This window comes from Crinia signifera, chromosome 6 (genome assembly GCF_055691185.1).
Source record: "Crinia signifera chromosome 6, ASM5569118v1, whole genome shotgun sequence".
Taxonomy (NCBI): domain Eukaryota; kingdom Metazoa; phylum Chordata; class Amphibia; order Anura; family Myobatrachidae; genus Crinia; species Crinia signifera.
Window position 1 is genome coordinate 194,729,841 of NC_139222.1, and position 16,266 is coordinate 194,746,106.

A 16,266-nucleotide genomic window follows, 5' to 3' on the forward strand; every position below is an offset into this window, starting at 1 on the left:
CCTGTGTCATTCCTGATAATGTTTCTCACACAATACATTTAACGTATAAGGCATAAATTAGCATAGAATCACATCTGTTTATGATTTCATATGCACTTTGCGTTATGTAATTCAAGCACTAGCAATATAGAATATATTAAAAATAATAGTAAAATAATATGCAATTTCATTTAAAGCGTTTAGGTTCCAAATTTCATGAAAGTATTGGTCCATTGAGAAAGTTTTGAAGGCCATAAGCGAAAAAGTTGAAGAGGAAAAAAAATTATTGGCTGACGTTATACGTATTTGATCCTAGAGACCTATGACTCTATGGGTGAGATTTAATAGGATGAGAGATTCAGAAAGTGAGAGATTTGGTGAGAAATCTCCAGTTTTTTTTAAAGTGGCAATCATTTACACTGCAAAACAAGTTTGATTTTTAAGTGTAAATGATTGCCGCTTTACAAAAACTGGAGATTTCTCACCAAATCTCTCTCTTTCTGAATCTCTCATCCTATTAAATCTCACCCTATATGTCCAGTAATGATTCTTATTCAATGGAACTCAAACTTTCAATCTTAAACACAAATGTATCCCAAGTGTAACAGTTTCCACTGCAGTAGCCGTAAAGGTGTTTGTGGTGGAGAACCTAAAGAAGTGGGTGTAGTTTACATTTCAGAAATGAGGTAGGTAAGAGGAACACGTGAAACCAAAGGATTTATTTATCTGTTTATCCAGGTGCATTTTATTGGTGCTGAAGCCTTGGTCTCGAAAGCTGGAGTGTGCATTGTAAAGGCAATTCACAAATAGAACGTATGGAGCATTGTTCTAAAGCTCTGCCTACCATAGTCATTAAGGTGCATATGATTGTGTGTATGTGCTAAGACAAGTCATGGATCATTAACCAAACATTTACGGCAAAGGGGAAAAAATACTGTAAATTATGTGTATACAATGATGAATGCAAAAGAGAATCACTAGACATGGGGTGTCCAGATTAACACTCACTAACAAACACACACACATGTACAGTATTTATGTAACACACACATATTATGTGCATTATAGAGAAGACGGTACAACCACCACACCTCTTCTGGCTTGCTTCCATGAATGTGCAACTGCCGTCAGTGGGATTTCCCATATTTTACACACATAGCATTGGAACATTTGTCAGTTTGATATCATTGATATAAGTTGCAAAAACACATTATGAATGGATATGACTATGCTGTCTTTGTGTTTGTTTAAAAAGCAGAACCCTTTCTAGATACGTTGATAGGAGGTGCTTTCTTGCTTCTAAAGTTCCCATAGTACTTATTAATCTGTCTCCTTTAATACTTCTTAACTTCTATATACTATATGTACAGTTAGCAAAAGGCAACTTGACTTATTGTTCAAAGCTTGTTTTACAGCTTCATTGTCTATGAAAGCTTGTTATTGCTTACAAAGTATTGCCAACATTCATCTGCTCAAGCTGTAATCATGTCCCAAGTCATTAGTGCTGTTTTAAAGAGCAATTCTTGTCATTGGTATTCATTCTCAAAGAAGAAATGGTGTACAGAAAGCCTGGTTTAATAACCTATTTAATACATTTGGGGTGGTCATTTGTGCATTAATAAAGGAGACCATTCACTTGTATGCATCCAGTCATGTATGTTAAGGGTATTTGTTTGTTTACTGAATTTTCTGGAAAAAAAAAAAACATAAAACTTTATTTGTTTTCTCTGTTCTAGAATTATCAGAACAAAAGTGCAACAGCCATTTCACCCAACACCAGATGGATCTGGAACGCCAGTAAGCGGACACACTATCGGTAATTCAATCACAATACCTGTTTCTTTTTTCTAACCACTATGATTTAATTATTTTTTATTTTTACTATTATGTTTAAACGTGTGATATTTTAGTATTGCATTAGAAAACACATTAAAGCGTAATGCAGAGGTAGCCAACTCCAGTCCTTGTTAGCTACCAACAGTTCATATTTTGCAGCCCACCCAGCAGGTACACAGGTGCACTCATTACTCACTGGTACATTTTAAAAGATCCACAGGTGGAACGAAATACTTTACTTATGATTCTTTAAGGAGACCTGGAAAATGTTAACTGTTCGCAGCTCTTGAGGACTGGAGTTGGCTACCCCTGGCATAATGTATATATGGTATATTCATTATATTATTATTGTTTATTTATATGGCACCACAAGGGTTCTGCAGCGCTTGACAATAGATGTGTGGAAGTAGATGAGTGAAAAACAAGAAAATAACAAATGACAGTACCAGTCAAATTAGGACAAGTACAGTTGCAGCAGGGGATAGGACATGGAATCAATTATTGGGATGGCAGGGATATATATACTCTAAGAAAAGCACATGAGGAGAAAGGGCCCTGCTTGTGAAAGCTTACATTCCAAAGGGGAGGGGCTTGCAGACTGGGGTGACACAGAAGGGATAGAGTATACTACATATAACTGAGGATGTGTGCTGACATTGAATTTAGGTGCAAAGGCCAGTGTTGACTTGGCAAATGTTTTTTTTTTTTTTGTGATTGCACATAGGTATCAATTTGTGTTCACATCTGATGAGGTCATGATGAGGTCATCAGTCATTTCTTAGAATAAAAGAGTGAAAACTTCGCTTGTGATCAGTGACTCAAGTTTGAGAGAGGGCAAGAGGTTATGGTTAAACTAGAAATGAGTAACTATTATAATAAGGGTGACATCATGTTGGCAATTCAGAAGAGTAATGTTTGCTAACTGGACATTGCACTTTCTGCAGACAGTGCAGAAATGATGCAAAGCTTAAACTTTGCCATTTTATCCTAAACATGTTGCGTAAGCTCCATATTTCCACTAAAAATATATGAAGTAATACGATTTGCCATAATGTCTATACATGAATTGGTCAAGTACATGGAATTCAAAATGGCATCACACGTTGCTTTGAGACTTTTTGATTATATCATTTGGTGTATTTAAATATCGCATGGGAATTAAGGAATGTTTATTAGACCGCTAAGATAACTTAAGGAAGATCTGTAAAATGAAAGTTACATTATATAGCTACTCTTAAACTTTCTGAATATATTTAAAATAGATCTGTTTTATGATTTTTTTTATTTTCTCTTTGTAGATCACGTTTTATTGATAACCAAATACTTACACATATTGTATGTGCACCTTAGATGCTAAGTTCCACCCCTACAATGACATCATTATGAGATTCAGACACATTATTATAAACAGTTTTGAATAATACACCGGTATATTACAAAGAGCTTCACCTACACACAGTGGAAGCAGGTATTTTGTGGACAACAAACATTAATTATGCAGCGTTTAAATTCACTAGGAACCAGTGACATAACATAGGCACTACTGAAGGAGGACATTTTTTGGGCCTAATAAAGAGCTGCTCAGTACAGTTAGAGTGAGCTGACAATCAGCAGTTGTGCAGCCTACGATGAGGTTCTCCTCTCACCTCCCGGTTGATAGAAGCTCAGTCTCATAATTTATACATGGGACACAGTCTAGCACGCCTCAATGATGTCACTGGTTCTGAGCAATTGGATAGGCTGCACTTCAATCCTCATGCGTTCGGCCCACAAAATTGCTGCTGCCAATATGTAAGCAAAGGGAACACTTTAATAAAATGACTCTGTTACTCTAGCAAATTTAAATACATTTAGGATCATAAGGAGGGACCAACAGGAGCTGTCTCCTCACAGGCTTATATCTCCTTTTTCATTTTATTCAGTTCCCAGTACAGCATCTCCTCCTGTCTCCAGCGCCTCCAATGATCCCGTAGGCTCTTATTCCATAAATGGGATCCTGGGTATACCTCGTTCAAATGGTGAAAAAAGGAAACGCGATGAAGGTAGGGAAAAAGAGAGAGCTTCATTCTGTATCTCTTGCAAATAGGGTCTGATTTCAAACCCATGCATACCAGCTGCTCTTATACCAGATCAGTTGTAGCCTCTATACACCACCCTTCTGCTCCTAAAGCTCTAATTCCTCAGTCTCCTATGTCATGGAGACGAACTGGTTGCATGTCACATTTATAGTTTATTTCCCAGTATTATAAACATAACCAGGTACACCTTACAAACCATACTTCATCGTACAGAAGCAATCATACAGAATCAAAGAACTGCAATGCCCAAAGCACTCATGCAGAACAATACAGACACATTTTTCCTTTCCAGGGTGAAGTATAGTCACAATGTACGTTTCCCACTAACCTGCCCTTCCACATTCCTTTCTCCCATCTGTTTACTATGCCATAGCATATTGTTATCCTGCAAGTGAACGTATCACAGAAGAGATTCACAGATTTACTCTCATCTGTGTGCTATATGTCATGTTGTTGGTACTTATTTTCTTAGATATTTGTATAGAGCTTGTTTGCAGTGGTGTTAATTGGACCTGATTCTGTTCCTATCCTTGGTCTGTGAGATATATTAGTGGATCTCAATGAAGTGTACGTACAGCATCATATTCGCTCATATTTTCCTGCCTTGTGACATACAGTACTTCCTATCTGGGCACAACATGGGTGAAATTTAATAGGATGAGAGATTCAGAAAGTGAGAGATTTGGTAAGAAATCTCCAGTTTTTTTAAAGCGGTAATCATTTACACTGCAAAATCAGTTTGATTTTGCAGTGTAAATTATTGCGCTTTAAAAAAACTGGAGATTTCTTACCAAATCTCTCACTTTCTGAATATCTCATCCTATAAAATTTCACCCTATATGTCAAGAGTCAGCACTGCTTAGCTGCCTCTATTATCCCCTGTCATCATTAAACTACTAGCTACTTGCAGCCTTATAACTGGTTGCTTAACTGGATTAATGTACGCATGGGAGATATGGGCCAAATGTGAAATGCGTGATTCAACTATCGGTTCTACCACACAGGGTTACTCTGTGCCTATGGGTTTCAGAAACAAGGCTGGCCTATCACTGCCTCCACTCATGTACAGGAAACTGTGCACACACACACATGGCATTTCAGATCCAGAACAGAAACCCAATTGTAGCTTCAGAGCACATGCATCGTATATGTTTTATGTGCCCTTGTTTCTGAATGTAACCATTGTGAATGTCAATATTTTTCAACCTCCTGTCATTGTTCATTGTCGACATTCTGAACATCAAATTTTTATGCCACATCCCTTAAAAACATATAATCACAGTAAATCATGTCCCTGAGACTTCGAGTTCTGTGGAGTCTAAAGAACCACTTACATGATATTGTATCATTGTAGTTCTACTTAACATCTGTGTACAATACCTAACTCCGTGTAACTCATTGTACATCTGCTAAAGGGAGTATACAAATTAGAGGACATGTACCCTGGATACAATCTGATTCCTATAGAAGGTACATTTGTTGTCAAATACATACATGCTGGCCCCTTCAGTGTGGGCAGAAGCAGGGGTCACACATAGAGGGGTGCACGTTACCTACAGTCACATGATGTCTAATAATGATCCTATTGATTTCAATATAATCACTGTCAGGCATCAGGGTCATTTTCAGGTCATCCATGCTGCAATATTGTGCCATCTGTCAGATATTAGTGATGTGGATGGCCAGTATTGGGAGCGGGAAGTGACACAGCACCACTGATACATATATATGTGCAGAACGTGCACTGCTGATCTGACAACATGAAGCACTGATAATGCCCCATTCATTCATGGTCCCTTATCTATAATGGACAGGGGCACATGCCCCCATTGCCAGCCCTCACCTGATTGGGATCACTATATAAATCGTGGGATTCCATCGTGAATAAAATAAAGTGAGGGTAACTGGCTATTACTTATTCTTTTGACAAGACTGCTAGCAAAAAATGTATAAATCTAACTAAATATAGATGCGCTGTTGCTAGTCCACTTGCTGTTTGGCTATCCTGTATAAGGTGAATAGCCCTCCTCTACTCTGTCATCTTTGTTGCTGCTTTCATTACACAGTAGCAGTGGCACGGATGATTAAGAAGAGTGGAGATAATTATGTGTCAGGATGATGTAGCCAAACTCTCTGGTTGGGTGAAGGCAGCAGAGTGATTCACAGCATCAGCGCTGTGCTGGAGAGAGGGAGAGAGAGGCCTGAACACTTCTATTCTCCCTTGTTTATTGAAAGAGTTAAGGGAAATCAGCCAAGTAATTCTCCTTTGCACATTTTCCCGGATTCCACTGTTAGAAACAAGCACAGGGAGGTATCTTAAACAAACGGCATTTAATCACATTCTAGAAGGAAATGATTATTCAACAGCGACCGGGTTAAAATGAGAATTTGGTGGCATACTTCGGCTAGGTCGTGAAACAAATGTATTATTATTTTCATGATGTTTCCGTTTTAATGCCTTATTCTTGGATTTACAACCAGCCTGGTCTACTGTTGTGGTTATAATAATGGACTGAAGTAGCATTTTTTCAGCCACTCGTTTTTCCCTTTATAGACATGTTAGATTTTGCTGTGTTGGCAGGTTATACATAGCTGTGAGTTGCGCTTTATATTTTCACCTTCTGGCTTTCAGTTTTTATACCACACCTAATAGTATAAATGCCTGTGAGTCATATAGTCACTGTATAATAGATATTTCTAATACAGATAAAATTGCACAGCATGGTCTTTAAGCAGAATTAGCACCAGTGCTCATTCTATAGGACCTGCCAACGCAGAAGAGCAACAGGGATCCGAAATATGAGTCTTCATTTTTACATGTCCAAATGATTTTGGTCATGAGATGGCAAGTTCAGTTTGGTCATGCTTGTTTTACCGGTGGCAACATGGACAACTGCATGCAAAGTTATGTACATGTCCACTGTAAATACTACACTAAATAAAGCTGCTCATAGTAATAGATGTAGATATTATACAGAGACCTTCTGGAGCCAGTGAAGGGTAGGGTTCAGAGATATCTATATAAGAGACCTGTAAGATGATAAATGAGGATGCAGGGTGTAGGGAGTGCGGCATACTATAGCTGTAACCATATACATATCTAATCCACTAGTGGAACTTTTGCAACCACAACATTTTGTCATTGGCATTGCGCTCTGCTAGGTATGGCTACATTCCTAGGCTTAAGCATCATCAGTCCATTCTTCTGGCAGTCTCAGTATATGTCTGACTGGCACATTTGTCCAATACTGGCATAAATATTCCCTATCCCAGTTGATTTTAAAAGTTGGTACTCTTGTCGCTTCAGGCCCTCTGGTGGATTTGTGTCTCTGGCACCATCGCTGTTCTCTCCTGGTGCTTCTATATTCTGTCTCCTTCATTTTCCATCATTATACCTTTGGAACGTTGGCTGGTAGCAGCCTCCCATGCGATCTGTTCCCATTTGGAAATATTATAGTTTAATGATGACTTGGAAATAGCAAACCAAAGAAGAATCTATGTCAGTTTTCAGCTTGCAAGTCTGAGTTGACTACACGTCCTCACAGGGAAGGACAATTTAAAAAAAGATGTCATGTCAGGCCACCTCTATCCCCAATGTCTGATCTTTAAGGAGGTCACGAGTCTCTGTAGTCAAAATAAGCACATACCGAATATTTGTCTATAGACAAATTGAAGTATTCGTTCTTTTAATTATAGTCGTTGTTTTTTCCATCCAGTGCATTTTACACTTTATTTCATTTTTTAGAATATTATTTAAAAGTATTATAAACTTTTTTTATTTCATTTGATTTATTCATTTATTTTTTAATGAAACATTGACCAATAGAGCCTATGGCTGTTACTCAGATTTATAGTTTTCAAAGTAGGGAAACAATAAAGTTATTTTGCGTTGGAAAAAAACAATCACAATATCACAAATTTATGCCTTTTGGCTCTAGGTTCATAAAATAATATTGCCAGCAGGATAGCAATTAAAATATATAATCAAAGGTACAGAGACACAGTGTTCCAAATACAGCCAGTCACACCACTGATGGATAAGCCTACTGAGGTCAGCATGCCTTTGTAAGAAGATAAACCTCTTCAGCAAGGAGCTGGTTAATTATAACAGATTGGATGAATCATTAAACAGATTTTAAAGGTATATATGCACTGTCAGCAATTTGCAGGCTACAATGATGGCGTGTGTGGATTGATGATGCAGTATGTTCTCATTCCAAAGCTTTCTAACAGACAACCAAACTAAAGAAGGGAAGCAGAGAGAGTGGTGTGACAACCTGTGAAATGTGTTCTCAATAATAGAAGTTCTGAACCCCTAGTGCTACAAAAGGAACAATTATTTACACACAATTTAGCACATACTCTCATATGTCTAAATGTTTATCTCTCAGTATTTATGTCTGTGACACTTGCAGCAGCTGTCTGTCCCTCTGGCATTCTCACTGTCCGTCTGTCTCCCTGGCACTGGCACAATCCTAGCTCTCCCTATGCCACCCTCGTTTTGGAGTGTTTTTTTTAACCCTACACTGTCAGGGGAATGGGAGTGTGTAGCGCCTTTCCCCACTTTTCTCTGATATTTATTTATTATTATTTATTAAGTTTCTTATATAGCGCACACATATTCCACAGCACATTACAGAGAATATTTGAACATTCACATCAGTCCCTGCCCCAGTGGAGCTTACAATCTATATTCCCAACCACATGTACAAACACACACACACACAAAGACATTCTAGGGTTAATTTGGTGGGAGCCAATTAACCTACCAGTATATTTTTGGATTGTGGGAGGAAACCGGAGTACCCGGAGGAAACCCACGCAAGTACGGGGAGAATATACAAACTCCGCACAGTTAGGGCCATGGTGGGACTTGAACCCAAGACCTCAGTGCTGTGAGGCAGTAATTCTAACCATTACACCATCCATACTGCCCCTGATAGATGTCAAGCAGGCATCTGTTATATGGGGCAATTTGAAAAAAATAATTGTTTCAATTGTGTCAAAATAGGTGTGAAAATTTCCAAACAAACCTTTTTATTAAACCCTTTGAGTGCTGTGAGAGATCCTTAAAATATCTGTTAAAAATGCCAGCGCCGCTCACAGCGACTGCTCTTTTTGTGGGTGCAATATTTAACTGACTTGGCTGTATTTGTATCTAGTTATTCTAAAAGAACAGTCGCTGTTAGCGACACTGGTATTTTTAGGATCGCGCACAGCAACGTTGGCAATCAAAGGGTTAATCATTTCAGGTAATGAGATACATTTGTATACTTCTTCTTAAGGAAGTGGTAAGTTGCAAAAGTGAGAATAAGTGCTTACGGTCATTTCCTGAAACAATAAAAAGGAGATTACAAAAGTACCACCGATTGGTCATACCTTCATACTCAGAGATAAAACAGTGATGCACTTGCTGTGTGATAGTGATACTGACATTCGGTGTCATTATACGCAGTATGGTGTAAGTATGGATAGGCCTAGTTCGGTAAAAGTTAGTTGTTCTTGTGTTTTTAGCCATTCCTATTAGCCAACACTTATATTTATCTCCATAGAGGGATGGGGAATGGTGCAGCTTTGTGTATAGCAGAGAGAGAGAGAGAGAGAGAGAGGAGGGGTGAGAATAAGTGTGGTATCTTGTCACTGCGTCTTCGGCAGGCCAGCCACAGTGTCGTCGTCTTAGGTGACATTTGAATTTACAATTCCGCTGAGAAAAGCTATTAATTCACAAATTAACATTTTTCCCTCTCTCTCTCTCTCCCTCTGTCTCACACTCTCCCTCTCTATTCTCCCCCTGTATATCTCATGGATGTGCAAGCAATTGAAAAGACAAAGGAAATCGCCTTAAGGAAGTGGCTTTACTGCTAGTCTGTCTGTGCAGAGATTGCTACCACTGCTTCTAGATATATAAACCAATTACCTGAACAGCTTTGTGCATGGCAGTCTTCTATTACCTCCCTGTGTAGGCTGGGGAACTATTGCCATATAATAATACCAGGCTGTATCTAGTTAATATGACCCAATATCACCCTATCTACAATTACAGCTCATTATATTATATTATATTCTTATGGTCTCTGCACAATTCATTTGTTGGCATGGTTACATTAGATTTACCCATAATAGAAAAATATGATGTTGATGTGACGTTAGTCTTTAAACTTCAACACAAAACAGTGGCCCATGGACCCAATGCCCATAATGTAGAGGTTCCCAATGCGGCCCTCAAGGCCCTCTAACGGACAAGGTTTTAAGCCTATCCATGGCTGAGCACAGAGAGTTAAATCAAATTGATTGAGGTACTAATTAAGTCACCTGCACCAAAGCATGGATATCCTTAAAACCTGAACTTTTAGGGTGCCTTGAGGACCATATTTGGGAACCTCTGTCATAATGAATCATTTCATTGTGAGTAAAGCATTTTGACGTAGACAGGTATAGTGGATGGCTCTATGTTTAGGATTACGGTTTTTGATGTCTAGGAAATCTGCATATTACAAAACAACATTCATTTGTATAAAGGGAAGTATCGACAGCCTTATCGCCAATACTAATTTCTGCATTAATATCATTAATTGCCATACCATCTACTACAGTAGGTGTTAATGGCAAGGGAAAAATCCAGTAAAATGCAGCAAAAGACTTCACAGAACAGTTATTATTCACACCTTAAGGCTGCAAACATCTAGTCCAACAAACAAGACTAAGGGTTTGAAGCCTCCTTTAGGGACAGATGTATCAAGCTTCAAAAGTGTTAAAATGGAGAGTGATAAACAACCAGCCAATCAGCTCCTATCTGTCATTTTTGAAACCCAGCCTGTGACATGACAGGTTGGAGCTGATTGGCCGGTTGTTCATCACTCTCCATTTTGAAGCTTACTACATCTGGCCATTAAGGTATAGTTGGCACCGGCATGTAAATGTCTCCTTATATGCTCCTTTTAAACAATTCATCTAGAACCACTGGCTAAGACCCAGACTCAACCAGATATGTAGGGCTATATTGTTTTCACTGAGTCTACATATTCTAAACAGTGTGCTTCGGATTCATGGGTCTTCATGAGGAAGGGCTTCCTGACAAAGGCCAGGGTCTTCGTATTGTTTTGGTGTCTGTCAAAGTTTCACCATTGGTAAATTATTTGCTTAAACCTTTGGCGGTATCAGGAAGCATGTACTATTAAGGAAGACACTGCCTGCTTAAAAAAGTGTATATGTAGACAAAAGACCAGGGTTAAGGTAAAAAAAATGTATTCAGCAAGAGCAGAAGTCAAGAGTCACTGCGTCACCTCCATTTAAACCTAATAGAAAAGATGGATCTAGACATGACTTTAGCCCCAAAAATCTGAGAAGTGATATTTCGAGCCATTTATTGAACTCAAAAAGAAACTTTATACTTCACGGTGCTTAGAATGTAGTTGATTTAATGGATAAATGCAACATAGAACTCTATAGACTACTTCCATTTATCTATTTATTTATTTATTTTGCTCTTGTTTTCTATGATCCCTTTTACATTTTATATGTGTTTCAAAGAGTAATGCTGCTATGTGGCATTTAAGGTAAGAGACACTTATACCTACATGTCCCAAGTTAGTTACCTCAGAGCTCTTACCTTACCCTAGAAATAACTAAATGAAATAAACTGTAGTTTGTGCTCGTTAGAGCTTTATGCTGTACAATGCTTTCCTGAGCTCTATATCGTAGCAACAGTGTTATACCTGGCTACGAGATATGCATTAGATACTTGATTAACACTTGATAAAACTTTAATGGTCTAGATGCAACTTTTCAGAAGCTTTGTAAACAGAACCCATGGGATCAGCAAGTTTCCTTTGGCCTTGTCAAGGCCTAGTCATTAGACAGGAGTCTCACTTACCAAAAGGAAATCTGTCCTGTTCCCAGGATCGCCGGCATCACAGACGTATCACTCATCAAAGCCTAAAATTATTATCCCCCCCCTCACCGAAAGTCTTACTTATTTGGGCTCATTGTGCTTCTAAGAACTGTGGCAGTTCATGTAAACAGAACAGAGAGCACTAAGCAAACCCTGGACTCTGACATTAATAAAATGCTGCAAATTGCAGCCTGTCTATCCTGTTTGTTGTTGCTTACAGGAAGGAACACACCAGGTTAGACAGAAAGGCCAGTATTGTCTTATGAATACTGGTAATAAAAACTCACCTGCTATTTAGATGAGGGGTGGAGGGGGGCGTGAGGCCCTCCCACATTCCTGAATATGCTGTTGAAGTTTAGAGATCCCCTGACTTAGGTGAGTTATCTTCCCATCCCACACACTGTAAGAGATGGATAAAAATCACCAAAGGAATCAGCAGGCGGTGCCAGTAACTCAAACCGCTCTGACCGTTCGGTGAACCTAATCCTGGTGACCTTGACAGCACTGCAAGGCAGCCTCAGAAATCCCAACCTTTTCAGAGATGTAGACTGGCTGTGGCTCGTGTTCCCTCTTGAAGAGAGCACCACAGGAGATGCAGAACCTGCTTGTAGTTTTCCATTCTTGCACACAAACTGCACCCCATATGAATGCAAGTATATTTCTGTCATCTACTTTTCCAGATACAATAATAAACCTAGAAAAACATCAGTTCTACAGGTAACATTAGAGGAACAAGTCATAAAGTACTAGCGTATACACTGCCACAGTAAGCATGGACACTGCGTGCTACAATAAACGGCTAATAAACAGAATATGCACAGATTTGGAACTCATAGTAATTTATGTATATAAATAAAATAAATAAATAATAGTAGGGATGGCGACACAGATTTGTCTGGCCCATTTCTTGCACTTTGACCTCAGATTCTGTCTCTTACACCAGGAGTTCTCAAACTCAAACAGTTCACAAACAGGTGCATTCATTAGTTGCTGACACATTTTAAAAGATCCACGGGTGGAGCTAATTATTTCAATTATGATTTTGTGAGGAGAACTGCAAAACATGCACTGTGTGGGGTCCTGAGGACTGAGTTTGAGAACCTGTGTCTTAGACAATCTATATTTTGTTCAATGGAAGATTAAGGGCCAGATGCACTAAGCTTCAAAAGTGATAAAATGGAGAGTGATAAACATCCAGCCAATCAGCTCCTGCCTGACATTTTTCAAACACAGTCTGTGATGTGGCAGGTAGGAGCTGATTGGCTGGCTGTTTATCACTCTCCATTTTATCACTTTTGAAGCTTAGTGCATCTGGTCCCTTATGTACACCTGTTTGCAAAGCATATATTGAATGACTTTGTGCTGTGCATGCTATGGAAATGTGCATTTACAATTATTAATGAAGAGAGGATTTGGATATGAAATTGGGATGGGGTGGTCTCAAACTAGGTGACATTCAGTGATGACTTATTAATACAAATACAGGTTATGCAAAGCTTCAGGCAAAACATAGGGGTATAATTACTAAGATGGGAGTTCTATTGAAGATGGGATGTAGCAACCAATCAGATTCTACTTCTTATTTATTTAGCACCTTCTAGAAGATAATATATAGAATCTGATTGGTTGCTATGGGCAACATCCCATCTTTAATAGAACTCCCATCTTAGTAAATTTACCCCAAACTATGCCTGTTTGCAGACTTATCTTTACCATCTAATGTTGGATTGATGCAGCTGCACACCGATGACTCTGACTAATAGTATACCAGGCAGATACATGGATTTGGACGAGCAAATAAATTATTTCCATGCATGCCTCTTTTGAGCAATGTACATTAGATTTACTTAAAATTTTTCATCAGTTGGTTCTCAAATGATGCTATCAATCCAGATTTTACAGATATCCTTTACTAGATCAGTGATTGTTAATTCACAATAACTGAGGCATTTATTAAGTCACCTAGGCTCAAGGATGGCTACCCTGAAAACATGGACTGTTAGTTTTGAGGATCAAGGCTGTGACACACTGCTTTAGAGGATTATATAAATACCCAGTTTCAAATGTATGGGTAAGGCCTGATAAATCAGGCTGCGGCCTGGGGCACTGGGTCTTGGGCAGGGATGGGGGGGGGGGGGAGTAGCATCAGCACAATTGACTCTGTGGCTGAACCTACTACTGGAGGCTGCGGTGGGAGGAGCATGGTTTCCATGTGGACAACATTGAGTCTTCCAAAAATGGCCTCCACCTTCTAGTAGACAGATGCTAGAGGTACTACTAGACCTCTAGAGTCTTCCAGGGGAGGCAGCACTACCTGGAAGTATGGGGAGAATATACAAACTCTGCACAGTCAGGGCCATGGTGGGTATTGAACCCATGACCTCAGTGCTGTGAGGCAGTAATGCTAACCATTACGAGCAAGAAACCCCCTGGCAATGAGCATATGTAACCCCAGGCATCAAGCATGTAAACCCTTGCAAGGAGTTTGTAACCAGTGGCAACAAGCACAAAACACCTGGCAACAAGCACCTAGTTAGGAAAAAATTGGGCAAGTTTTGGTGCTGTTGCTGGCATTTCTGTGCTATTGCAATGGAAACTTACCCCCATTGTGGCAACTTGGATAAACCCCCTAGGATAGATAGATAGATAGATAGATAGATAGATAGATAGATAGATAGATAGAAAGAGAGAGATAGAGAGAGTTTGGTGGCACCCACACGCACTGATGGAATATGGTAGTTTTGCCCTGAGAATATAATAAATGTGCCTTGTAGAGAGAGCAGTGCCTGTTAGCAACATTCCAACCTGACACCCAGTACAGAAAAGAGATTTACAGGTAGCTGATTATGAAGTTTGAGTTTTCCAGATAAGGGCTTCATCTTCGTGTGTGTTCACAGATGACAGCCGACAGACAGAAGGAATATTCTAGTGATTGAAGAACTTGTTTATTGTTCTTTTAAACTGGAGGTCAGAGATGATTTTAGATGATTAATCAAACTACACTATATTAAAGCTAGATTGTAAAAATTATGGTTCACATTTTCAGGTTGTTCTATATTTACCATACCGTACTTAGTGAAAACATTTATTGGCGTTTCCGAGGATTATTTAAAAAAAAAATCTCTTTTTAGTGTGTGTTATATTTTAATGTATTCATGCATTGGAATCTCTTGGGGACAAGGAATCCTTTCATATAGACAAAGTATTTCATAGTCATTCTGACACAACTAGATTTAATTGCGGTGCATGGTATTCTTTGACCAATTTCCTTGGGGTTAATGTACTACACACACTTCTAGTGCTGAACGTCATTTACAATGGGAGTGCTGGTCTTACCCAGGTAGAACTGGTTTGGTGGTAACTGTAGTTAATGACTAGGCTAAAATGAGCCATTGTTCTGATTGGACCCACTAGAATGTTTGTTACATGCAGAATGTGTATAGTATGCAGGCATAACTCTTGCACCTAGCTGCCTATCAGTTCTTGAATACGACTCTGTGGGCCATATGTACCAAGCTTGAAAAGTGAGAAAATGGAGATCGATAAACCACCAGCCAATCCGCTCCCAACTGTCATGTCACAGGCTGGGTTTGAAAAATGACAGATAGGAGCTGATTGGTTGGTGGTTTATCACTCTCCATTTTATCACTTTTTAAGGCTTAGTACATCTCTCCTTGTATGTGATGTGCATGCAATCGTGTCAAAAACCCTTGTAATCTGCCGCTATTTGAGTCTTTTTATGGAATTATCTGACTTTTGTATGAATTATTTTGGTCTTCATTTACTTTTCAAATGTTCTCTATCAGTGCTCTTAATCCAGGTTAATCCAAAACTGTTCATTTGTCTGTATATTCAGTTTGTACTTATGCTAGCATTATTCAAATTGTGAGAAAAGTTAACAGTTGTAGTCGTAGAATCTATTTTGTTATGTTACTGATATATTTATCATGCCTTGGCTTATCTCTATTGGGTACAATCATCCAATAATCAAATCTGTATTTAGCTTGGCCTCACACTTAATAAGCTAATGTGACAATCGGGCTGTATTTGGCCAAATCTGCCAGGTTTAGCCAATTGCCAAATAAACCATTAATGCAGTTGGATGGACTCTTAAATAATCAGATAGAGTCATTGTTTGACCAGATTTAGCATCTGTTTCAACCAACACTTGACAGATCCCAATCAGAAGTTGAATGAGATCGATGACTTGCAGATAATTAGGGCACTTGCCCGTCACAAGTGCAACATGCTCAGACCTCTTTAGGTTCTCAAACAAATAGAAGACTGTGATCAGACAAATTAACTGATCATTTTAATTATGCCCTTTCCTGACTGGCAAAACATTATTACTAGTGTACTTGTAAATAAGCTAATAACGTCTTAACTAGCTGGAACTCCAGATCAGTAAGAGAGTAAATATATTTTCATAAATAAAAATTCATCATGCATTAACCAGTAATCAAAACACCACAAACCCAGAAG

At 38.8% G+C, this 16,266-nt stretch overlaps 1 protein-coding gene across 11 annotated transcripts in view; it reads left to right on the forward strand.

Moving 5' to 3' along the window:
- Positions 1-16,266, forward strand: part of PAX2 (paired box 2) — a 69,546-nt gene that overhangs the window by 20,914 nt on the left and 32,366 nt on the right. For all 11 annotated transcript variants that reach the window (XM_083148501.1, XM_083148498.1, XM_083148504.1 and 8 more), the window contains exons 4-5: positions 1,716-1,795; positions 3,738-3,857. In XM_083148501.1, coding sequence (XP_083004627.1) covers positions 1,716-1,795; positions 3,738-3,857 — 200 coding nt within the window. The remainder of the gene's footprint in view (positions 1-1,715; positions 1,796-3,737; positions 3,858-16,266) is intronic.